Source organism: Pteropus medius, unplaced genomic scaffold (genome assembly GCF_902729225.1).
Source record: "Pteropus medius unplaced genomic scaffold, Ma_sr-lr_union100, whole genome shotgun sequence".
NCBI classification, from domain to species: domain Eukaryota; kingdom Metazoa; phylum Chordata; class Mammalia; order Chiroptera; family Pteropodidae; genus Pteropus; species Pteropus medius.
The window spans coordinates 11,766,827-11,793,870 of NW_024351543.1; the positions used below are offsets into that span (position 1 = coordinate 11,766,827).

The 27,044-nt window shown below is 38.3% G+C and overlaps 1 protein-coding gene across 9 annotated transcripts in view; it reads right to left on the reverse strand.

Annotated features, from left to right (window-relative positions):
- The window catches only part of STAC (SH3 and cysteine rich domain), a 122,066-nt gene that overhangs the window by 15,988 nt on the left and 79,034 nt on the right, over nucleotides 1-27,044 (reverse strand). For 5 of the 9 annotated variants that reach the window (XM_039843380.1, XM_039843383.1, XM_039843379.1 and 2 more), the window contains exons 6-10: nucleotides 26,840-26,918; nucleotides 17,383-17,447; nucleotides 15,800-15,888; nucleotides 306-357; nucleotides 62-199 (exon numbers count right to left, since the gene is read on the reverse strand). In XM_039843380.1, coding sequence (XP_039699314.1) covers nucleotides 62-199; nucleotides 306-357; nucleotides 15,800-15,888; nucleotides 17,383-17,447; nucleotides 26,840-26,918 — 423 coding nt within the window. The remainder of the gene's footprint in view (nucleotides 1-61; nucleotides 200-305; nucleotides 358-15,799; nucleotides 15,889-17,382; nucleotides 17,448-26,839; nucleotides 26,919-27,044) is intronic. The other 4 variants (XM_039843385.1, XM_039843384.1, XM_039843388.1 and 1 more) reach the window with 1 other exon arrangement.

Here is a 27,044-nt window from a genome sequence, read left to right on the forward strand (position 1 = left end):
GTTAAAATGACTGTTACTCTATTTCGGTCATACTTGATATATGTTTGTGTGCTTTACTCACCTGATTCTCCTTCAGTGTTATCTGCCCCTGTTCCTTACACCCAACGAAGGTTCTAACACATCTAAAAATCTTCTCATTTTGTTGTACTCTCTGAACAAAGTTGGCTGGAAAGAAGCCAATCCTGTCTTGAATTTTCCCCTGAAAGGAAAAAGGAGGCATGCATCCACAAATTGTAGCATTCATTGTAATTGTAGTAATCAAATGACTTTTTTTTTCTTTTTTTTAAAGAAAGAGAAATACCTACTTTCCACCAGTCTTCATTGGAGTCTTCCAGAAGAGTAATCATGTCTCCTGGTCTAAAATGAATAGTGAATGAGTTGAGTGAGGAATTAGAGGGAGAACAAAAGAAAAAGGTGGTCCTTAAAAGTTGGAAGTAATAGTTTTTCATTTATACAAATAATCCTAAAATAAATAGATATAAAATTAACATGACTTCTACCAGTTCTTCTCACCCATGAAAATACCTTTGTTAGAAATTGAAAGCATGTGTAATTTCTATGCTGATTTTTAAAAAATCCTTAGCTTTATTTTTATCCATAGATAATCATATTTGCATTGTAAAAAACTCCAGAATTTGGAAGTTGATAAGTTTCAAGGTTCAGGTTGTCCTTCATATTCTGCTCTACAATCTTCTCCCTATTGCCCAGAAGTGACCACTGTTCATAGTTTCCTATATCCCCTTCTGGACTCTTTCCAAGGAGCACTTACATTTATATGTAGATGTGTATATGTATTTTTCTTGTTTTTGTTTTTTTTTTTAACTATTGACATCTAGAATTAGTCGTTACGTTTATCATTATCTATACTTTCTCAGTACCTTCTTGAAAATTGTATACTTTTACTTAGCTCCCCTTTCCCAGCCTGCCATCTTTTATGTTGGTATAATTTGAAATTTTGTTCTGGACTTGTGTGTACGTGTGTATGCGTGCATGCATGCATGAGTATGTGTATGCTTTATACCTTTCATCACAAATTACCTGGGTTTAACTGAAGACTTATGTGGTTTTGTTGCTGTAGTGGTTATTTGCTACTCCCTGTCTGATTTTCACATCCACATGTGTGTTTGAGTATATGGATGTTTGTTAATTCCTTCTTCTCAGTAGTTCCTGGAGCTTTTATAATCTAAAGACTCTACTATTTTGAACTTGGGAAAATTTCGTCTATTATGTTTCTCACTGTTTTCTTCCCATTCATTTTCTCTCTTTTACCTTTCTGGGCCATTTAGTCAACACATGCTGAATTTTCTGGATCAACCATCCACACCTTTTGTCTTTCTTACACATTTCGCAATCCTCCCCTACCCCTCCTTTTTTCCCTTCAATTTTGTCTTTCTGATCATTTATTTTGTGTTTAGGCTTGTCTTTTCTATCATTTATTATATTTAATAAATGCCCCTGTTCCTTACTCCCAATGAAGGTTCTAACCTTCTTTTTAAAGAATTTTTAAGAAAAAAATTTAGTTTCCAAAGATTCTTCATTATTTTTAAAGTTTCTTTTTTCAAATTGGCTGCTTTCTATTATGGATGTAATATTATAATGAATGTTTCTGAGGATAGTATTATATTTTTAAAACACTATTTCTTCCCTTTATTGAATTCTTTGTTTCCTCCAGGATTAATTGACCTATTCTTTATCTTATTACTTCTCCTTCTTATCAAAAGATTTTCTCCAACATCAGTGATTCTTGGTTGTCTCTTTATAGTAATGACTGAAAATAGAGGTAGATGTGAATAGATGGGTTAGTTTCTTTGTGATTACATACCGCTGTGTCTGCAATGGGTCTTTCTCCCAAGTGTGAGGGTTAATTTCAGGCTCTGTTTAAGAGAGTATGGTGTGTCAATCAATGCATCTCATTTTGGGATGCCTGAACATATAGCAGGCAAGCAGTCTACCCTAATGGCTTTCTTAACCCTGGTGAGGAAGAAGGTCAGCTTATTTTTCTTCTAAGAAGAGCTGCTGTTTCCTTCCCCCAATGCTCTCTAGAAGGTCTGGAGGTCCAGAGTTATCTAAATACAATTCTTATTCATGCCCAGACTTTCGTGCCCACACAGGAGCCCCTTTAGGCATGGGTTCCCTTCCTATCAAGTACAAGTATTAATTTAATTCTGGTCAAACACTATTACTGCCTATTGCTTATTATAAGCAGTAATGTGGTATATGAATACAGGTAGAACTCTGTATCAGTTATATGTTGCCATGATAATGCTGTGTAACAAACAGCCACAAAATCTCAATGGCTACTCACATGCTTTGGTGCTGACTGGCTGTTGGCTGGGATGACCGGGGTGACTTTGCCCTTTTCCATGGTTCTCATACCCCAGAAGGCTAGTTTGGACATTCATGGCTATGCCAGAGTTTCAAGAACAGCAAATGGAAACATGTAAAACACAGAAAGCCTCTAAGACCTAGGTTTAGAACTGATACATTGCCATTTTTGCCTCACTTTATTGGGCAAAGCAAGTCACGAAGCCAGTCCAGACTCAAGGGACAGAGTAGTAGGCACCACCTCTGTAGTGAGAAGAACTGCAAAGTCTCATGGCAAAGGGCATGAATACAGGGAGGGGCAAAGAAGTTGGGTCATTGATGCAATCAAGCCACCAGAGACACCTCAGGCTCTTCAATGAATTTGCTGTTAATTTAATATCTCTGAATGTGTTCATACATCTAAAGTTATTTTTCTCCTGAGCATTCTTTGGTCTCTGGTCATATTCATTGTTCTCAACTCCTGCTAGGAAACGCCCAGGATTTTGGGGTCTCTGATAGCATTTTTCTCTTGTTTTCTCGTACCGTTATAGATGTATTCTTAAAAAAATATATATGTTTTCTGACATTTTAAGTGATTTTAGTGAGAGGGAAAGTAGATTTCTGTGCTCATTTTGCTCTTCTGATTCAATCTCCTCTGCCGTCATTTTCAATTCTCAGTTAATACCTATCTTCGAGGGGGATTCCAAATACAACAGGCTCGTTGCACCTGAAACATTAAACACAACTGGCATTTTGGTATTTCAACAGTCACAGTTTCATGCTGATGCCACAGAAAGCGAGATGGCTGAAGATCAGTCTTTTCGCAGGTGAGAGATTTAATTAAGCAGCAAGGATGAAAGTCGATGTAGAAAAATCTTTCTAGCTCCAGTAGATTTTATTTAACCTAATACCCTAAGAAACCATGTGTTAGTATCAACTACAAAGACTTTGCTGATGGTTTGGTAGAAATTATAAGTAGGCAATAAAGCTGGAGATTAGGGAAAGCACCTTTTCCTAAGGGTGTAAAGGGTGCTGCCTGAGTCCAATCTCTATTTTTCTAGTCTAGACAGAGACGCATTCTTTACTGTGCCCAGAGGTAGACAATCCCTGAGTCTACGGCCCATGTTAACTAAACCGCACATTAAAATAAGGCACCCCTTGGAATACGAGCTATAATTTTATGAGAACTACCAGACATACTCCTGACAGTATGATGGAGTCTCTCCCTAAAAAAGGAATTCTACAAGAATCAGAAAATTGCCTGGTGAGTGAGGAGAGTTACATTCATTTATTCTTTTTTTTCCTTTTTAATTTACTCACTCATTTAACAAATATTCTAGAACGCTGACTCTGAAAGAGCCATTTTTCCAGGCATTAGGTATACTCTGGTGAATAAAGTCTTCATTGAGGCTAATATTCTAGTGAGAAAGATGGATAATAAATTAGCGAATATATAATAAAACAAAAAATAGATAAATAATAAATATGTAATGTGTATATATAATTGTGAATTGTCTTAAGGGCAATCAAGGACATAAACAGGATGCAGTCATAAAGAATAAGAGTAGACTCTTGATATTAGTCAACGCTCTACTCATCTGATGAAGACAGCCAGTGCCTCTTTTTCACTGGAGGGCGGATCTTGTTCTAGGGCAGCCCTTGAATCCAAGACAGCAGCTCTTTAACATCTGGGTCAGCTTGTGGGAATTGTGCTGCCTCCATGCCCCTGCCTGGCATTAGCCATCAATCATAGCATTCTTTCCCACTGAGCCTGCACTGAGGCTTAAGAGTCCTTTTCAACACTGGGCTCCAGGGGGTGGATCTGAGTAGGCATGCAAGATAAAACCACTCTGTGTAATATGTTTTTTATTTATTTTTTAAAATATGTCTTGACCTAGTTTTAAAATTCTAGCTAGAGGCTAGTCAGTTCCCCTTAAGCATCTGATTAAATCAATAACCCAGCCACTTCCCTTCAGGCTCTAAAACTCCAGGCCACTAAGCACCAGCCCCCTCCCTAATTGCCCCTGGGGGCCAGGTACCAGACAACTAGGGACAGCCCTTATAGTCTGGAACTTGGGAAATTATTCAAATTAGCTTATTCACAAGGAGCCTGGGAAACCTAGCTAACCCAGCTGCTGGCAGTACTTAAAGCTGCTTCTGCAGCTCCAGCTTGCTGTTACTTGGCTCCTAGAGACCCACATGGCCCTGTGTGGCAGTCCTTCACTCTCAATTGGGAGTTCTCCTCTCAAACCAGTTCTTGACTTAGTTCTCTTCTCCTACCCGTGGTGCTGGGGTGCTATGTCCAAAGAACTAAATCCAAACATGTCTGCTCTACATAAGGAGAGACTTACTACCATTGTTACCAGAAAAATGGAGGCCTAATGCCTAAAATTCTCCTTCCACTGGTTGGTCCTAGGATGGACTCTGCTGGTGCACGACTCTCTGCTTCCAAATGTTTCCTGCTTCGGTGGCTGACCAGGACCCATTCCATGGGACAATTCTTTCTTATTTCAGGTTATCATACTTCAAACATGGTTAAAGAAAGCACTGCTCTGGTCTAACAGCTATTCTCTTTTTGTCAGGTGACTTGATGTTCCTGATCCATTATGCGTAGATTTTATAATTTAACTCTTTATTTCTACAGTCTTGGGGATGAACTTGTCAGGCCCCCAAATACTTTTAAAAGGTTCCCTTTGCTTAATTCAATCAGAGCATCCTAAGTTCAGGTACAAATTCTCCTTGAACTGTAACCCAGAATAATACAGCATGATGCAAAGTATAATGTACTTCATAAACAGCGAAAGCATCAGTTTCCCATCTGGTACAGATAGCTCAGAGCACCACAGATGTCCTCTTCTTTTTGTTTGCTCAGTAAAATTTGTCTTAGGCCCAGAGGAAGATTTTCAGGTTGGTTATATCATGATTTATGGACACTCTTGAAATGATGACGGAACTGTGAGCTACCGATAAGAGTAGGAATAAGATAACAAAAGCTAACTATGGAACTATGGTTTAATGGTAAGGAAGACAGAGTTTGTCTGTGAGTGCATTTGCGTGTTTATGTGTATTTGCATCTGAGCTTGATGGTTGCTATCTGGACTCATTTTCAGTCGTCCTCTGTCTCCCTCACTTCTCAATTTTCCACTTGGACATAGGAACCCATCTCTTCCACCACCAGGTAAACTGGTTTCAGGGGACTCAGAGGGCACAGTGTGTACTGATTACATGAATGATGCAAGCTGAGCCCAGCCAGCTATAGGGATCTCTTCTGTAAGGTATTAGGAAGATGCTTTGGTCTTCTGTGGGTGGGATCTCCTAAAGGTGGCGTGTGAGCTGTCCTGAACTTCCCCTCTCCCAGCCTCTCTCCATTCCCCATGTAGAGCACAAATCCCTAGTAGAGGAGACACTGACGTCCTCCTGATGAGGTCACTGCTTCTGAGAAACACCTCTCCCTCTGGGACAACCTGAGACCTCATACCCTCCCTTCTTCGGAAGCACATGGAAGGCAGGATGCTCTGAGCCTTCTGTGCTTTTGTAATGGTTTGGTTATACTGCGTATTTCAGAATATAAAGGACATTCGCCTGTCTTTATTCCTCCATCTCTGACTATTGAGCAGAAGAAAATTATATGACATTCAAGTATTTCTTTTTTTTTCCCAAGTATTTCTCGAATGTTTATGACATGTTAGGTTTTGGGTGTGCACTGAGTGTACAGAGATGAAAAGATTTTTCAAAGCATCAGTTTTCTTATCTGTGAAGTGAAGATAATAATAGTACCTACCTCATCAATATCTTTGAGGCCTAAGTGAGGTGATACTTGTAAAGCACATTTAGATAAGCCCACAATAGATGGCAGCTATCATCACTGTTGAGACATAGCTACAGGCTTTAAGATGTTGGTAATATTAAAGGGAAAAGCCATGTAAACTGGTAATTTATAGTAAGTATCATTGCTGAATGAGAAGAACTATGCCAGGGATCACAAACAAGTGTGGAATTGATCCCAAACCAAAACCCCAAACATATGTGCCTTTTTAAGACTCAGCTACCTCAATTATGTTTATATAATTACATGCCATGCAAAACAAATATATAATAAACTATATTTACTTTGCAAAGTTGCTGTGTGGATTAAATGAGAATACATATGAAGGTTTTTAGCACTGTGATTGATATATAATAAGGCTTTAAAATTCTAATTTCTCCTAAAAATGTAATTTTTCACGTGGAAATTAGATCTAGTGATAATTACCTTTTAATTGAGCGCTCTCTTATTTTTTCGACAGGGGCAGTTGGTTAATGAAACAGCTTTTGAACTCTTCAGTGGCTCCAGACACTGACCTTCGGTGTGATTCAGAGCTTCAGAAAAGCTTTTCCCTCTCTTTACAAGCCCACGCCTCCTGCCCCTTCACTCCAGGTAGTGAGTACAAAGGTATGGCAAGTACTGGGTTTTGGAACTAGTCATATTCCGCCACTCCCTGGGGCTGACTGCAATGGTGAGGTTGGAAAGGCTGAGGAGGACAGCCAGATAGCCTGGAGCGGACAGCGATGTTCACCGAGTGAAGCGAACAGGACATGTTGCGTTTTCACAGAAGAAAGAAGGTTGAGAGAGACTTCACCATTAATAGGCAGGGTCTGAATCCACTACTAACACTACTATGTCAAGCTGCTTCTTGTACTACCCAAGCCTTGCGAGGGCTCATCAGGACTGCCCATTTTACTCTGCATGTACTTTTAGATGTCTTTACTATTTCTCACCTTTTCCCATTCATCAGGCAAAAAGAACCCCGTATGAAGCTCCACAGCACCATAGTCACTCACCCAAAACAGATGTCCTGAAAAACCAGGCCAAGGGGTACAGAAAAAGGAGCTGGCCAAAGTGCCCCATTAATTTTAGATCTTCTGCTTAAGTTTTCGCTAGACCCATTTCTCAATTTCCATAATCCTGGTCCAGAACCTTTTTTACAGTCTGAGAACATGGGGAGGTAACAGGGAACTCCTGAACTATGCAATTTGATTTTGTCTTAAGCTCGGTATCCATAAGTCTGCCTTCACTTTCCCACGTTGAGAGACTGGCTCAGAGAAAAAGCATTCAGCTAAAAGGCCATTTGGATGGGATTTGGCGAATGTTCCTGATCATTCACTGTCATGGATCACGCTCTCCGGAACCTAATTGAAAGAGGCATTTGAGTGAAAGGGAGGCTGCTAAACACATTAGTGACATTTGGGAAGATCTGGGTTTCTTGACATAGCACAGCATCAGAACATAATATGCATCAGAGACTTCCCTCAAATAGGCTTAATTGCATTTTGATGTCCTGGTGACTGTGAAGATTATTTTTAAATCAAATTGGTGCATTAGAATTACATTTAGTTTTAATTAAGTTGATGCATTTGCCAAGCAGTAATGTACTTAGAGAATGGAAATGAGACACTGAGGGAGCCTTGTTCTGTCTTATTCTGTCTCAAGGGCTCTCCTCTTCTTATTTTATGGGGGGGAGGGGGTGGTGGTGTATAAAACCTTACAGAGTGAAGGACATCATCACATAAGTTATAGGATAAAAATCTGGTGTGGACCAGTATACGGGGCATCAGGTCTGAGAATCAGAACACTTGCATCTGGTTTGGGCTAGGCCACCGGCCCACTGTGTATCTTTGGATGCATCACAGTCGTTCTCAAATCTGACAGATAATCAGAATCTAGGGGGAACATTTAACATGCAGATTTCCAAATGTGATTTGACTCTGCAGGCCCGAATCTCTATTTTCTAAGCATTCTCCAGGAGATTCTCATGGCTTATAACAAATGTTAACGATCCTGACCAGTTTTCTCCTCTGTAAAATATAACTTGCTTGGGTAACCCAACAGATTTGCTAAATGAACTCAAGGGGATGGCGGAGAAAATTGTGAAAGATTTTGAAATGGACAAAAAAGATTGTTAATCTGGGCCTTTAGCTCATCCTTCCAGGTCACCTACCCCTTTCAATGTCTCTGAGCTATTATTTTACATTTCCTCAAGCTGTAGAAAACTAATAATAATGCAAATGACTATTGTCCATAGAAATGCAAGTGAATTGTGTCTGGTGGAATGTAATCAATCAGCCTGTGAATACTGGCCAGTTTTACATGTATTTGTAAATTCACATTGGCACTCCTGATGGCTTGCATAAGTGTGATGTTTGAATTTTCCCTGAACCAAATGTGACACACTACTGGTTCTTTCATTAATTAATGGGTCTAATAAAAATTTCAACATGTGTTTATTTTACATTTGTTTAAGAGTCATGATTTTATCTTAATTTTTAAAAATTATCCCTGAACAGGGGTGACTTTTCATGAACACATTCTATAGGTCACAAGCTTCCTGGTCTTACAAATAAGCTTAACAATCCTAATAGAATTGTAAGAAGTGGTATGAGTGGCCGACATGGGATAAATTAATACATCATCTGAATCTGCTGATTAAAACGTAACTGTCAAACTTATCAGGCAGGAGACCTACCACAATCAATGTAGCATGGAAAGTTTGGGGTAAGAAAAAGATGAGTGGACTTAGAGTCAGCCTCCCTGGGTTGCAGCCCCAGTCTCTACTTTCTACCTGAGTTCTCCGTTCTGATTCTCCCACCGTATCCCACAAAGGGTAAAGAACCATAAATTGTCTCATTTGAATATGTACTAAACATCTAGAATATGAACTAAACAGTAAAGCTTAATTCCATTCATTAAGCTCTACTGAATTTTAAGGTAGTCTTTCCAGAACAAAGACTCGTATGGATGTGGCTATCTAAATATGCTCCTGCTCCTGCAATGAATTGGCACCGCTTCTTTTTCTAATGGAATTTGCATTTGCCCCTCATCTGGTAACTCTTAAAGTAATTCTCCTGTTTTACTTGTTTTACTGTTCTTCCCTTTTCCTTTGCTCACTGGAGAAAGAGAATGACTGCTCAGTAACCAAGCTGCACAAGCACCCATGTCCCTTTTCCTGAGGCCCTGGCTTGGTTGTGATGCCAGCTCCTTGCAAAGTCTTCCTTGCCTCCCCAAGCTGCTTAGATGCCCCGCCTGAGGTGCTGTAGCAGCATGCTGGACTACCTTTCCACCTACAAGACCTCACACTGAAGTGTACCTTCTCGTTTACTCTTAGCCACCCCTCTTTGACCCCCAGCCCTATGACCAGTTAAGCTTTCTGAGGAAAATTGTTCACCCAGCAGAGAGTAGGTGCTCATCTACTACGTGATAAGTGGTGGATAGATGAGACAAATTCTGGAAAAAGCCAAACAAGGGTTAAATTCAGTTTATCTCTATTTCAAATGGCATTTTAAAAAAATCAGGAAGAGATGATTCAGGCTATCTCATCTCTAGAGGTTCTTGTGAATATTAGCTAATGAGACAAATGGTTGCCTGGTTTCATTCAAATTCACTCATGGAAAAATGTGAGACTCACTATTTCCAAGAAAGAGTTTGGTGATTTAAGAGTATAAAACATTACTTGGGGTTACAAAAGAAGATAGGTTTTTCTTTGAAGCCTCCCAAATTTAGGAGTTCTGACGCTCATTGAAGTGGCAATTAATTTGTGTCTCTTTATTCATAATATTGAAAAAGCAGTTCCCTTTTTCCTTCTCTTGCCTCATAAGCTATTTTCTTCTCTCTTACTTTTTTGCTTTGTGAAACATGGCCATTATCATATAAATCTGTTTGGAGAGAACTAATAAAAATGAAAATGACTTAGGTGTGGGAAGCCAAAACAGAATCTTTGGAATAGGCATTATATGGTTACTAAAATATGCATTCAAACCTTTAAGTCTTTTATTTACTCTTAATTCTTTATTTCAGAGTCTCTAAGATGTTTTAGGGGTTTGTGTTTACTTGGAATTATTTATATCGGCTGATTATTTACATGCTATATCAACTCAGCAAAGCCATAGAAATTATTGTGACTGATTTTTAAAAGGTGTGCTGGTGTGAATAATGTGATGGGGTCAAGACTCTGTGTGCAGACACTAAACCTGAAATTGTGAGGATAATGGGACAGGTTACATTATAAATATGGAGGACAGAGCTTACTTTCTTGAAAAAGCTAAGCATGTGTTATTAAGTTCTTGCTAATGATGTGTGTGCATATGAGTGTGTGTATGTGAATGAATGTGTATTTGAGTGTGCATGAGTGTGAATGGGTGCATATAAATGCAAGTGTGTGACTGTGGGTTTGTGAAGATCTGTGAGTGTGTGAGAGCGTATGTGCATATGTAAGTATATCACAAACACACACTCACCCACTTGGCCAAGAGGATGATTTGACACGTGGCTGATGTAAATGCATGAGGCAGTATGTGATGTCAGTGTTGATGTCAGTGTTGATGTAAATGCATGAGGCGGTATGTGATGTCAGTTTTGAGATTTTTCCAGTTTGTATTTCAAGTAGCATTTTAAAGAGCTGTGCGCATGAATTAAGCTGGCAGTCCATAAAGTGTAATTTTCTGAGCTCTTTAAAAAACTTGATAATAAGAGTTATTGGTGGAAATTGTCTAAGACCCTTAATTACAGAAGATTATCTATTTACTATATAAGCTCATTACACTCAGAGGACCTGGATGACCCTGGACCTGGATGGCCCTGGACCTGGATGGCCCTTTAATGTTATCAGAGCACGAGTGACCAGCAATGAACTCAAGATTCCACGCATGATGGCATCACATCTTTCATGATGGTGGTAAAATTTCATACCCATGGCATGTCATGTCAGCAACTGCAAAACCCACTCAGAAGATGAGGGACAGGGTATCACAGCCTCCTTATCTCTGGAACAAGTCTCATTAGATGTGCTCATAGGTCAGAGACAACCTTCATACAACACTCCTTAGGATAGTGTTAATGAGATTGTTCAGAAGACTAGGAAATAAAACATATTGTGAAAAGATGTAAATTATGAAGAGAAGGTACCTAAAATATACGGTATACCTTGCTTTGTACTGGGCATGATATTCTACCTTTTATTTACATTATTTTGTTAAATATTCAGTCTCCCTAGGAAGGAGAAAACTGAGGCTCCAAGAAATTAAACAGTGTGCTCAAATTAGTGCAGCTAGCTAGTAAGGGTCAGAGTTTGAAGGTAGACCAGGTGTATGTGATTCCCGGATAATGCCCTTTGCTATTCTGCCACCTGTTCCCCCATCTCTGCCCATGATGGTGGAAAGACAGAGCCTTATCATGGTATGTGAGCTGCAGGGATTTGGGAAGGTAATGGTGGATGAATTTATGAAGGAAGTTTATTTTGCACTGAAAATGTAGCAAAGCAGACTGTGTCAAGCCTCTGTCTGTAGACAGAATTTGGAGACTAATGGTGAGACCACAATACTTCTAAAAGCAGTACTCGCTGAATTAAGGAGGCAGTTCCTGGCTTCTCCTCTCTGAGGCCCGCTCCTCCACGCTCTACTGTGAGTGCACAGTAAAGGCTCAGCAAGGCTTCTTTCAAACTGTCTTAAACCCTTTGTTCTTTGTGACTACAACCATGGGCTATTATTGTCTCCTTTTCTATAATTTCTTTGCGACAAACAATATATGTCTTGGGCTTACAGCCCACCTCCTCCTGGAACAGATCCTGGTTAACTCCTCTAAACTTGGTTTGCTTCCTTTTTTATAGTTTCTGGTATATTATCATGTACTTGATGTACTTACTAATTGTAGATGCCAGGCACAGCATTAGTTCATTTAGTCTCCATAATACTCATGCATCAAATATTTATTGACCATGTATATTTCAAGAACTGTACTATGCTACAGAGATATAAAGGTTAGCAGTTACAGATTTGTTCCCATGGAGTTAACAAGGGAGATAGAAGTTAACCAAGGAATTCCAGAAATAAATATATAAATCCAAGTTGAGATAAGTGCTTTAAAAAAAAGAAATATGGTGTCATGAAAGTATATAACAGAGGAAACTCAGAGTGTTGGTATTAGGAAAGGCTGTACCAAAAAAGTAAAATCTGAGCTGAGATCTGGTGGGTAATGATAACTGGGCGAATCGGTGTGTGTGTGTGTGTGTGTGTGTGTGTGTGTGTGTGTGTGTGGTGTGATAGTAGTGCTATTGGGTAGATGGGAGGACGGGAGAGGGGAGGAGCAGACTTCAGGAAGGAAAATCCCTTGGCAGCTGGTAGTGTGGTCCTTTTGGGGAAGGAGAAAAGGACACCGTAGATGGAACAGAGAGGCAAGGGGAATGAACACAAAGCAGAGATGTCACCAGAAATGAGACTGTACAGGTCCTGGAGATCCCTGTAAATATTCTGGTCTTAACACAAGGGATATGGGAGGACATTTAGGTATAGTTTTAAGCGAAGATACGTGTGTCGTGAGCAGACCTAAGGCAGGCATAATGATTATCTTCTTTTACAAGTGAAGAAGGAAAGGCTTGGATGAGCTTCATGGGGGTCACACAGCTGGCAAGTGGCTTAACTGGGACTTAAACCCATGTCAAATGATATCCACCCTTTTTATTCTTAAACATTCAGTGAATCCATGTTGATATGTTCATTCTCCTTCTCTCATTTCTTAAGTCTGAAAAGGAAGCACCTACTTCTGGAATATGACTAGAACTGATCAGAACTAACATTTTTAAGCTCCTACTATGTCATCTGATTTAATCACAGCCATCCTATAACAGTAGTCCTTATATATCTATTTTCAAAATGAGAAAAGAGAGGTTTGGAAAGTTAGGCAATATGCTCTATTGTTAGAAAGTAGAGTAGCTGGGGTTTGAATCTATTTTATCTGACTCCAAAGTTTAGACAACCCCACTTTTAGGATAGGCAGGTAGGGACGTGTATCTGGAAGTCAGCAGAGAGATTTGGACTGCTGGCTGTTGGCAGAACAAGCTTCCTTATTTCTGAGCAGATATATATCAAATGTTTGCTGAAATGAGGATTCATCTGCTCTGATCTGTGACAGTTGGACCTTCTTTGCCCTCAAGTTCACACTCCTAATATTCCCTGTACTCTCACCTCCTTTGTTCTCTTTCCTGAGGACAATGCCCGGTGTGTTCCCCTGGATCAGAATGCAGGTGCATAAGAATGCTATTTTGTTATAAGGAATTTTTTTTTCCCCTACCTTATGGTTTAAGGAGAAAATGGTAATTCACAAAGCTACAGTTCATTCAAGGAATTTTACCAAATCCCCAAAGAATTGCCTTACACATTCTAAATCAAGTGCCTGGCTTTTAAAATGGGAGCCTACAATATCTTGGCGAAAGAAAAAATGTAAGTATGATTTATCGCTCCAATCTTGCAGTCTGTGTAATGTAGACATTTCACTCCTAGGAATGAACAGTCCTGTGTGCCTCGAAGCAGACTGTAAATGCTTGGTTCGGGACCAGACAACTTGTCTTTTAATGGCCTGCAACCGACTAAAATAAGCACAAAAAGTTACGACTGCCACCAGGCAGCTAGATGTCATTCCTCAGTATCCTAATAGCATTCTATATTTATCTGGAATTGTTTTTTCATCTGATGGCTTCAGAAAAATATCTTAATATAAAATGGTGGGCCACACACAATAGGACATTGTTAAATTTTAAATGAGATACCCAAATGATAATCTCAAGAAGGAGAAAATATACTGTATTATTGCAAAGTTATATATGTCATCCTTATCTTCATCAGCAGATAGTTAATTGTGGACCAACAGCTAAGTCAAGTCACCACCCCAGTGATGAATCTTAGGCAGGCTCTAACCTCCAGGGCTTGTTTTATCTCTGATAGAATAGGGCTTCGCTTGATAAATGCCATCTTCTCTTCCTGCACTGATGCCCGTCTGTTCAGGTAGTATTTACAACTTCAGCCAGTGACCTCAGTGTGGCAATTCTTACTCAATGATGGAGAAAACTCAGATGTACATAAGCCTAATCGTCTGAACAAATCTAAGGAGCCAGGAGCCAGGCTCTGAACTCTTCTCTAAAAACGCCCAAGAATCACTTGGAAGCGAACCACGAATGATTACTGAAACAAAGCTGACCTTGGGTGTGAGCCAGGAGGTGTTCCCAGACTCTGGCAGGGTACACACAATTGCTTTGGAGTCTCGCTGGATGCTGCACCATGAGGGGCATCAAGCTGCTGAAGGTGACCCAATGGCATATGAAACCAAGGAAACGGGGTCTAACTGGAGCTTTTCTTGGAAGCTCTCTCTTTTTAAGGGAATTTGAGGAAAGTGGAAGAGGAGAGGCAGATTTCACTGAGGTGGGAAACCATATTCAGCCAAGTGTGAGAGGGAACGCGCCTGGGAAATAGCACAAGCCAGAGGATGCAGAGAAGCCCAAATAGCCCTAGGGTGGAGAGACAAGTCCTTCCAGAAGCCATCTGAAGGGAATGGCTGGTGACTGGTAACTTGGCCTGCATGGCGCTCAGACAAGTGGAGTACACCCCAAAATGGAGGGTATTGCACCAATGCTCTGACATTTCAGTAGTTTTCAATGCTAATTTATCTTTCCATTCTCTTCATAATTGGAAAGAACCAATCTCCAAGGTCCATTAGATTGGAAAAGCAGCCCCTTCTATCCTGCTCTAGGACAGGAAAACACCAAAGCCTTCTCCCCAGATTACTTATGTTTTGGGGTCATGAATGGAAGAAAGGAATAAAGCCTTTTCTTTGAGAAAGGCCAGTGAACACATTATAAAAATTGTAACTACCAGTTACTGAGTGTTCACGGTGACTAGGCACTGTACCAGATGCTTTAAGAACATTATTCATTTTATCCTTACAAATACCTAAGAGGGGAGAGGTTGTTATTATTCCTTTATAAATAAGGAAATCGAAGTAATGAGATGTTTCTAAATTGCTTACAGTCAAACAATAAGTAGGACGTGAATACAGATTGACTCCAGCATAATGACTCCTGAAACATGAGGACCCTAAATCGTGGTCAAGAGAAAGGTTCAGATTTCATGAGGATCCCCAAGCCCACCCTGTATGTCAGTTATCGTAAGTGGGATGGGTCCTACCTAAGAGCCTGAGCCAGGGGGAGGCACCAGTCTCCCGCAGGAGAAACAAATAGTTTGTTTGATCCTTTGATCGATGTTAATTTGGGCATTTAATACATCTTCTGATTCCCGGCGAGACCCCACAGGATGCATTTGATGCTCAACTTTCATGAAAACTTTCATTAGCAGTTCTGTTGGCAATGTGCTAAAATCATGCTTCTTAAAGCGTGGTCCCGAATCAGCAGCATCGGAACCACCTGCAGATCAGCTAGAAATGCAGATTCTCAAGTCCCACCCCAGAACTGCTGAATCAGAAACTCCAGGGACTGGGCCCAGCAATATGGGTGCTAACCAGCCCTGCAGGTCATCGGACTCAAATTAAAGCCTGAGAATCACTGCTCAGGCTAACGCCTCAGAAGCACTAGGAGATAGCACAAATGGAATTATTTTTTTCACATGGAAGGACATTGACTTAAAATATTTTCTCTCTCTTTCATTCATCCTTTTCTTTTTCATTAAAGAATGTGCTTACCTCATTTCCAAATCTTCATTCTCCTGTGGTACAAATTTGTACAAGGCAACATAGGTGTTCATCTGCAATGGGTCTTTGGAAGGAGGTGCCTGAAAGAGAAAATGAAAGAGAAATGAGAGAAGGGAGGAGGAGGAAGTGGAGAGAAGCAAAGAAGAAAAGGAAATGGAGACGTTAATGCAATGTAAGTCAATGCAAAGTTAATTCAGTATATGGCTCTTGTGTGTTAAAATATCTAACTATTATTGAAGACTGTTTCAACCATAGGTTTATTTTTACATTCTTAGCTGATTTTGATTGCATTGCAAACCATTTGAAAACAATTATGTGGAAGTCTTTGTCAGAAATACTACAATCTGGATATACTTGTTCATGAAAGTTCATAAGGTTGGCCCCAGGAATGAGAATATTCTCTCTATAATCTACAAGAGCTGCATGTGAACAGAAGTAAGCAATTTCCACTTCTTAAAACTGACTTTTTATCAGTTAGCCTAAAATTTGGTATCTAGTACATCACAGAAAACCAGGTATATTCATCTGGCAATTAGTTCATTCACGTTGTGGAGAAAACATAGATTTTGGCATCAGACCCATTTAATTTATATCATGGAATCACCATCTACTAACTATGAAATCTTGCAATAATAATAATAAAGCTACCATTTTTGATAGCTTACTGTGTGCCAGGCAGTCTGTGATATGCATTGGCATACTCAAACCTCACGACAGTCTTGTGAGGTAGAGTATATTGTTGTCCCCAGTTCGTAGACTACACAAAAGTCTTACAAGTGTATATAAATATTAGCTATTATTATTATTATTATTACCACCAAATAAATGTTAATGCTATATGAATGTCCCTACTTTATAATACATGCAATAAATTATAAATTATATAATATACAACAAAATTGTGTAATATTACATATCATATAACATTACATATTATATATATTATATATTACATATTTAATAAATACACACATGTTAATTTTGTAATATGTATGTATATATAATATATAATTATATATGTATTATGTAATATGTAATCTATAATTATATAATATATTTAAATGCATAATATTATAATGCATATACGCTATATATAAAACAGAAAAAAGTTGCACATGACTATATCTTTTTTATCTATGATTCACTCTACTATCCAAAGCTCAAGTACCTTATACTATATATTTCAATTCTATTCTATTCTGTTCTATTCTAATTATATATATGAACATAATATAGTAAATTATACACTTATATACCATAAAATAGTCATAATATATTACATAATGATATAATTTACACACTATAGAGTATATACCAACTTGTACTCAACATACATAATAGACGCAAAAAGTGTACAACACGATACTTATCCTTTTTAGCTTTGATGCATAGTGATATTCCTGTTTTACCCCATGCTATCTATTATATGGCAAGTTATGCTACCTTACTCTATTGTATTCTCTAAAAACACTAGTCTGGGATGCACTAATTTGGCATCATGACCACGTGGGTGGTGACCTGCAGTATGATCTAAGGATCCTGTCTCATCTGCCTTCTGTGACATCTATAAATACCTGGTGGTTTATGTTCTTTGCTTCATCTCTGAAATCGTCAGTGCCATTTTCTGGATATGTAAACACTGAAGGAGACAAGAGAAAACAGGAGCTTTATGAATCTGGTCACCACTTTTGGAAACATGTTTGAAAGATGTGGCTTTATTTATTCCCTGTACCCTAGCTTCTACTTCACTTCTTACCACCTTTTCCTTGTTCTTGGTGACTTGGCTTCTGTGTCGTCTTCCACAGGATGCTTCCCTGCCTCTCCCTGCAGCCTTCTGCACTGCCTTCTCTGTGCGCATACACCCTGCACATGCACACATCCATCTGGCACACATCCTCCTGATTGCTTTGCAGTCGTGTGTTCGCAACTTAGTCTCTTTTGGTAGCGCTCTTCTAAAGAGCGGACACTATGTCATTCATCTTCGTTAAATGTTTTCGAATCATGTGTTAACGGGTTGGAGGGTGAGGTATGGCCCAATTTAATTCTATTTGAATTACCTTTTCTAAGCACAGATTCTTTTATCTCTTTTCAACATCTTGATTCTAGCTTCTTAATGCTCTATATTCTATTTTGCAGATTAAAGCTGTAGTTGATCTTGTACTGTCAATGCATTCGGGCTGTTATTTGGAATAAAAAATAAAAGTGTGGTTTCTCATTTAGTTTGTTCTCAGGATGTATAGTTCCCTTCTTTTTTTTTTTTTTTTGCATTTAAATAGCCATTCTGTGGCCTTTGATAACAAGACTTCTCAAAATGGGCAGGAGTTTTCCCTGTCCACCTACACAGCTGTGGGAGGTCCCGGCCTGCCTTAGCTACTTCCGTCAACCAAGTCTACCTCAGTTACCAACATCATGGCCTAATTCTCAAACACAAATGTGGCAAATGTTTCCAAGTTTATACAATACAGCTATGATGTCTAAATGAACCCACCATTTAGGTGACTTGACATTTAAAAATAACACATTGCTGCTTTATTCTCCTCTTTGGTCTCCCTTCAGATGATCAAGGAAATATCAGCAGAGGAAGAGAAACAAATCACAAATGCTGTATAACCTATTTCGGTTAATGCATTGACAATCTCCACCGTCCTAAAATGGACTCAATAACTGTGAAGTAGAAAACACATTTCAAAACTAGAGCCTCTGTAAATGTATGGATGCTTAGTAAACATCTATAATCCCCAGTTTATAGTTCCAGAGCCTGTGGATGCAATTCCATTATCCCTAGGAAGCCATTATACAGTCATTGAAGGAGCTGTGGTTTGCAGGAGTGGAAAACGAAGGCCCCATCCTAACACCTTGTCTGCCTCAATATTTGACCACTCAACAGTTTAAAATGAGCGAGGCCAGCAATACCTTTCTCCAGTATTATGTGATTACCTGAAATCCTGGTGTAAATACTTGATTCCATAAGTATAAAACTAGATTCCATAAGTATAAAACTTCTAAAGGAATATTGAATATTTGAGTGAAAACATGCAAAGAAAATCTTCCTAGAAAATTTGTGATTAGAGCTAAAATGAGGGACTACATAAACAATGATCAATTTGGACTGGTGTTACGATTTTGTAATTTCACATTATTTTACTTTTTATTGAATATCCATTGGGCATCTGGTTCGAACTGTGTGTCATTTTTGTGAACTCTGCTAAAAATTATTTGAAGTGACCCCAAATGTGGGGTCACAGTGCAAAAATGATTTTTAAAACCCAATCCTACCAGAATCAATTCTAAGACTTTGATTTGAGGGAAAAATGAATAAAGAAAGGTAACTGTTTTATCAATATATATTATACACCTTTTATGTTTGGTGTTTTAAATGCAGTTTATTAAAAATAATTTGGTTGTTGATTTCATCCATTACAAGTCATCAAAGAATATGTCCTCTATGCAGACATCTTTTCTAATGTTACAGATGCAAAACGAATCTTTAGTATTTGCCACATCCCCAAAAAACTTTTTTTCTGTTAACTTTTTCATATTCTGTCTTTCTTTTCTGCTCTGCAGTCCTGTGAGGCCCATGTCTGCCACTGTGTTTTCTAATGAGATGATGATTTGTTTTTTTTTCTTTAAACTGATAATGTATACATGACTAGCTTATCTGACATTGACTCGAATTTGCAACCCCGGAGTAAGTCCTACTTGGTAATTATGCATTACCTTTTAAAAATACATTCTCGGATGTAGTTTACTAAGATTTTGTTTCAGTTTTCTGCATCCATATTCAAGAGGGAGACTAGCCAGTGATTTTTCTTTCTTATGTTGGCATCGTTTGGTTTCGAGGTCAGTATTACATCAGCCTCACAAACTAAGAGAACACCACTTCCCTTCTTTCTCGCCACATTTTGTTGACCTGAAAATGCTTACATAATGTGGAAATATTCTAGTCCTTAAACGTTTGGTAGAATTTATGGATAAAGTTGTCTGGGCCTGGTATTGTCATTGCACAAAAATTTAAAATATTGATTCAGTTTCTATTATGATTAGAAGCAAATTTAAGTTCTCTATTTCTATTCTTGAGTCAGACTTTGGTCATTGATATTTTTCTTGGGAACTTCACATTTAAAAAAAGTTTTTAAATTTATTGGCATGAAGTTGGTCATGAGATTCTTTTATTTTCCTTTTAATCTCTCTTATATTCATTCTTTCTTATTATTGCTTTTTGTTTGATCTTTTGATTTTATTCTTAAAAATTGTTAATTATAAATTTAATTTTTTAAAGAACCACTCTTTGGATTTATGATCTTTGTAATTTAATCATTTCTGCTCTTATCTTTATTACTGCCTTCCTACTGCTTTTTTTGGATTCTTTTTTCTTTTTTTCTGACTGCTTAAGTATGATGCTTAGATGATCACTTTTTAGCACTTCTTATTTTCTAATAGAATAGTGTTGGTATGTAGCGTTTTTATACTTAGTTTTAAACATGTTCCAAGTTTCGGTATGAATTCTTTCTTTTTAGTAGTTTTAATTTCACAAATTATAAATTTCTCTACTTGTCTTCATGATTGATTTCTGTTTTGGTCAGAAAGATGTGTCCTATACAATATTAATTTTGTGAAATTTATGAAGTTTGCTTCGTGGCCAACCAGGGAATCAATTTTTATAATTGTTTCATGTGTTCTTAAAAATGAATGAATTTTCCATTTGTTAGATGGAGTGTCTTTTTTAAGGGAATTAAGATTGTCAAATATGTCTTCAATTCCTCTGTGTCTGTACTGAATCTTTTTGTTTCTCTGATTTACCAAGGACTGAGAGGCATGTTAAAATCTCTCACTATAGACGGAAATGTCAATTTTCCAATAGTTCTGTCAATTCTTGCTTGAGTTTGTCATTTTGAGTCTATATATTAATTACGTAGATGCAAGTTTAGAACTAATATCTTCTGGCAAAGTGAACATGACCATGTAATGTTGCTTTTTTTTCTCTAGTGATGCTTTTGTTCTTAAAGTCCATTTTTTTCTCACACATTAATATAACTATATAATCTTTCTTTTCCTTAATATATGCCTGTCGTAACCTTTTAAAATATGTTTTTTTACTTTTATACTTTCTATATCCTTATGTTTCAGATGTTTATAAATAATATATAGGTCATTTAAAAAATCCAATCTATAAAACTCTTTTATCTAGCATTTAGTTGATTTACACTGATTTTGATTACTGATAACTTTGGATTACTGCCTAACATTTTATTTCATACTTTCTATCTGTCTCTAAATTTCTATGCTTTTTCTTCCATTTCTGTTCCCCTTACCATGTGACCCTCACTCTCTTCTTTTCTTGCCATCTTTTGAATTAATTGGTGTTTTTCTCCTTCTCATTCAATTTTGTTTCTGTTCTAGTTTGAAAGGTTAAAGCTATTTTTAATTCATTTAGTGGTTATCCTGGAAATTTTATGAAGCATATTTTAACTTATCAAAATCTAAAGTGAAATAATATTTTTAATCGTCTCCCAAACAATACAAGAATCTTTGAATGACCATCCCTATTTAAATATATAGTACTTTAGTTAATGTTTTATTAACAACTTTTTGTTAACATTATTGTTATTTTTTATGTAGTTAACATTCTCTTAGATTTAACCACATGTTAATCACTTTCTTTGTTCTTCATTCCTTGCTCCTTGGTCCTTCCTTTGAAATCACATTTTCTTCTTTGAAGTACACCTTTCTGAAATTTCTTGAGTGTGAATTTTTCTTAAATGTACTGTAGATGCAGTTTTAGTCTGAAATTAAAGTATTGAAAGATAGTTTTGCTTCATTTATAATTCTAAGAGTTACTTTTAGCGTATTGAAGATATAATACTATTATTTGGCTTCTATTATAACTTATAAGAAGTAGCTATCAGTTTAATTTTCATTCCTTTGTAGGTAATCTATCTTTCAGCCTATATTTAATATTTTCTTTTGTCTTGGAAATACTGCCATTTCACTAAGACGTGTCTAGGTAAAGCTTTCTAAATTTGAGGGCTGATGTCTTTAAGCAATTCTGAAAAATTCTTAGCCAGTAACTTCTTAAATATTGTCTCTTTTCTATTTAATCTTTATGTACCTCTAAAATGTCAACATATACAGTCTCTGAGAATGCAGTCAAACTTTCTTACTCATCTTCCATGTCTCTTTTGTTTTCACGAATTCTACTGCTTTGTCTCCCTAGATATATCCTTAGCAATTTCTTTGGCTCTATATTCCAGGGTACTAATTCTCTCTTCAGCTTTATCTATGATGCCATTAAATCCATAAATCAAATATCTTTTTAAAAATTTTCTAGAAGTTCTATTTAGTTTCTCTTAAAATTTGCCTTTTCAATTTTGATAGTCTTTCCTTTTTTGTTATATGTTCTAGTTCATTTTTATATATTTAAACATATATAACTACACAGTTATATATTTCTTTATTTGATAATTCCAACATATGCAGTCTCTGAGAAACTGATCATAAAATTGGTTGTTTCTGCTGACTCTAATTCGCGGTAGCTTATTTTCTTATATGTGTGGTTAATTTCAATTCTTAACTCATTTGTGGAAATTTTGAGGTCTCAGTTTAAATTTTCTTCCTCCAGAGAGGGTTTATATTTGCTTCTGCCAAATCTCTGGTGATTTTATCTAAATTGCATTAACATTTCATATTATTTTACTTTGTCCATAGAGGTAGTATGGGTTCAGACCCTAAATCTAAGTAAGAAGACTTTTCTTCCTCCCTCATTCCTTTCCTTCCTTCCTCCTTCCCTGCCCACTTTTCTCTCTTTCCTTCTCCAGCTAAGTTAAGACTAATATCACATTTTCCTTTACCAAATTCCTCTGTAGGTCATTCTTTTCTCCTAGTGCTACTAAAGGTATCTTTTGGGATATCAGCATTTTTCCAAAAGGCCTCTCATCTTATCTATTACTCTGCCCACTCCCCAGGTTTGATCCTCCATTGTTCATGCCTAGGACCTATATATTACCCAATTCAAAGCCCCAGGGATGTGCAGAGTAAACATTGGCCTTCGTCTGCTTATATCTATGGATTAATGCTTTATTGCCATTTCTAGACTCTAAGGAATTGCCTTATTTTGCTGAAAGCTCAGCCATGCATTAACTAAAATTAATTTTTTTTTCTCCTAGTAGTTTAAGGAGTGCTAAACTGGGAAAAATTTCTCTGAACATCCAGCCTGCCACATAGCTGGAAAGAGAATTATCTATGCTTTTAAAGAGACCTTTACCTAGTTAGATACTAAGTGTATGTAGCAGAAAAACACCAAAAATATTTGCATCTGTAACTTTGGAATTGTCTACTGGAGGAGGGCCAGAACAGAGGCATCTGCCAAAAGAGCCATTAAAACATTTGCTTTCTTTCTTTCTTTCTTTCTTTCTTTCTTTCTTTCTTTCTTTCTTTCTTTCTTTCTTTCTTTCTTTCTTTCTTTCTTTTTTTTGTGACAACTCAAAATTTGAGATATAGAACCAGTGCATGCTAAAGGCAAGGATAAATTTCATAAATATGCACTTGCTGTTTTTTTCTTCTGGATAACATTTCTTTGCTTTAGTGAAACTTAAGGTATATTAGCTGCTGTAATACCCTCACGTGGATGTGATTAACTCAGTCTTTTTGGAATGATACTTCCAGGAATCTGTCTAGCTTATGTTCCATTCCCTCTGCTTCTCTTCCAGGAAAGTTACGATCACATACAGTCAGACTGAAATGCAATTATTGAAGGTAGCCTGTAATATCATTATTTGGCATTTTGAGCTGAAATAGGCAACCTCGATTTTACTTCCTCTTTTGCTCATGATCTTGCTCCTAGTGGTGTTTCTGGCAGTTAAACCAAAGGTGAAGACTAACAACTCTCCTCATCTAGACTTTTGATGCATCCAGGAATAGTATTGAAAACAACAACTGGAAACAGAGCTGCCCAAGATTTTCTATAAAAGAGAAAGAAGAGACTGCACTTTTAGCAGTAAAGAAATGAGCATAAATTGTACTGTCTTCTAAGGTGGCTTTGGAAATATTCTTCAAGGATTTGACATAACACCTGGCTGGCAGAAATAGCTGCGTGCATCGTGTATTTTTTAGAACATAAATGAAACATATAATGCAGAACTGCTCATGACTGGAAGCCCGAGTGCTGCTTCTGAAAAGCCAGCAGCCCCTTTGCCATGACAGTGGGAAGACCAGTGGAAACTTGGACCCCATAAGCAGGCTGTTTTCTCTATGTTGTTTCTTGAACTGCATGGGCAGAGGATTAAATCAATCAAAGGAAACTGTTTTGAAGCAAACTACTGCATAATTAATCCCTCTAGCTTCCAAGGGTGCGTTATAAAGAAAGCTACTACAGATCAAAGGAATAGCTAATAGATCTCCAAAGCTTTTTAGAGCTTTATTGCTTGCTAAGTTCTTTTAACAGATTTCTTTGAATAAGACTGTGAAAATGCCCCTTAACATAAAAGAGATGGCAAATAATCAGCTTTGTGTCTGACTGTATTACTCCATGCCTCAGTTTTCTTATCTATACAGTATGTGGGATGTGTGTGTGTGTGTGTGTGTGTGTGTGTGTGTGTGTGTGTGTGTGTGTGTATTGAAGGGCAGGGTGGATTTTATGACTTCTCATTCTGCTTCTCAACCTTGAACAAGATTCATATGCAAATTCTGATTGTGCAGTTATTCTAGGAAGGCCTGAGATTCTGCATTTCTAACAGGTTCTCCAGTGGTGCCCGGGCTGCTGGTTGCTGGACCACACTTGGAGTAGTGAGAGTGACTCTAAGTTGCATCTCTTTATGACATTTTATGATCTTATGATGGCTTTATTAATAGCAACCATACTTCATATCGAAGAATCCTAAATATAGCTCTTCACATTATAAAATCCTATAAAGACCATTTTTTTTTCAGTAAAGAAATCCCCAGGGCCGATAGACACCTCAACTACTAAAGGAATGGGAGAGCAATAGCATCAATAAAGCTGGACCAGGATGGCTGAGGCAGAGGGGTAAGTGGAGGGGGCATGACTTTGAAGAGCAGCAGATAAGATCTGCTGACAGAACAGATATGAGGTGTGAGAAGGGAGAGTCAGGCTCATGCCCAAAGTTTGTCCTGATCAACTTGTAGAATGGCGTTTCTTAGTTACTGAGCAGGGGCAATTGGAGAAGACCCAGTTTGGGTGGGTGGAAGAATCAAGAGCCCAGTGTTAACTTTAAGATGCCACATTGGATGCTATATCCAGTAGGCTACAGGTGTCTGGAGGCAGCAAAGAAGCCTAGTGCTGGAAGTGAAGTTTCAGAGTCATCAGTGCATAGATGGTATTTATGTTATTTCATTTAAAAATCATAACGCCATGTGGATTTGGTGTTATTATCATCTTCATTTTAAAGGTGAAGCAATTGAGGTAGAGAAAGGCAAGGTCACTGCTTCAAGGGTACATGATCACCAAGTGAAGTCCAGCACTCTGCCTCCAGAGCAGGCAGGACCAAGGGACTAAATATGTCCAGCAAGGTTAGTGATGAGGAGTGTCAGGTAAGGGTGCACACAGAAGTCAGAGTCAGGGGACAGAACAGCAGACCAGACCCGAAGCATTAAAATGCAGGCACATCTGGTTTGTATGCCAGTCTCTGGTGAGTTCGTTCCTCAGATGCTGAAGAACTCTGGGGTTGCTGACCAAATTCAGGGGCTGGACCTGCAATGCTGAACCGACTTGGGCTGGGATGGTCCTGCAGTGCTACTGCCCACTGGGAGGGTCCCCTGGCAGTTGGCACTCCCTTAATTTGCCTCTCTAGTGGCAATGCTAAATGCTCAGTGAATGTTTGCAGTTTTCCCCATGTGATGTCAAAGAATCCTTACCCTCACAGTGTGCTTTAGCAGATGTTGTGGGCTTGGCAAGGGGGGCCATGGCGAATACTGATGCTTATTTAACAAGGAGAGTCACAGGGGAAGCCAAGCACGTGCTGCCTTGTGGGACTCACAGAGGCACAGTCCTAACTAGAGAAGGGACATACATGAATTCTTAGAACTAAGGAAGTAGAAGTGATACCTCATAGGATAGCTGCTGACAAAGCACCTGCGGGATATTGAATGCAGAACTCCTGCTTCCAGTCTGGAGAAGGCAGGGCAACTAGTCAAGTGGGAAACATATCCAGGCAGGCACATCCCCATGCTTCACCTGCAGGGTTGGGAATTGGGAGGGATAACTGCTGCCCTAAAGATGCACTCAGCCCGAGTAAATGGCCTAAGTCAGGACGTGCAAGATTATGAGTGACCTGAGGACAGCTTTTGTGACCTATGCATCTTTGCTGGTGATAGTAAATGCTTCATAAATATTTTTTTGGACAAACAAGTGGAGATTAAGTAGTCGTTCATGTCAGAGAGGCTCGGCAAGATGCATTCATAAGGAGCTGGTTATGTTTCCTTAAGCTCTGGTTTCAGAGGCCGTTCTCAATGTTAGCAAGCAAAAGTATGTAGTTAGCATTTAATAAATATTTTAGAAATTATTGTAACAAGGGTTTAAGGTATTAGAAATTAAATAATGTTGATAATGAATGTTTGGCTAGATCGTACATATCAGAGCCTTAGTTATCTCTGCTGGGAAAATGTCAAATGTGCGGCCCTCACTTCCCTCCCTGGCACCACCACCCACCTGGCCCAAGGTACTTTGAGTGTTGCATGGAGTAGCTTCTCTGTAGCATGGTTTGTTAATCTTACGTAGGGAAAAATGATGCATTAATAAAAAGGTCTAGAAGTGATCCTTAAATCCCAGTATAGCTAAGTCCACATGGCATGAGAACTCAGGAGACAGAACTCAGAGAACGTTAGAGTCAAATCACTGAAATCCTCCAGTAATTACGCCTTTCTCTCCAAAATGTTGAGAACTTGCCCAGGTTGAATTCCAGAGTAGCAGGGAAAGCAAAGGGACTGGAAGTCTACTTTCCTTGCCCACTGACTCAGGCGACTGACATGATTCGCACTTGTGCTAAGCAGTGCCTAATTTCCTGTTCCCTCACTCACCGCTGTTGCTGCGTTTCCGTAGGTCATACCCTTCTCCTGGCCCGTCAACTTCTTCAGGAACCTCCACAAGATCTGAAGTCTTGGAGAGAAGAGGGAACAGCACGGAATGAGCGATGTCATATCAGTGGGCCACCCGAACAGAGAGTTCTATGTCAGCAAAAAACTAAGGCAGAATTTGCATGACACTGTCTTAAGAATCCAATCA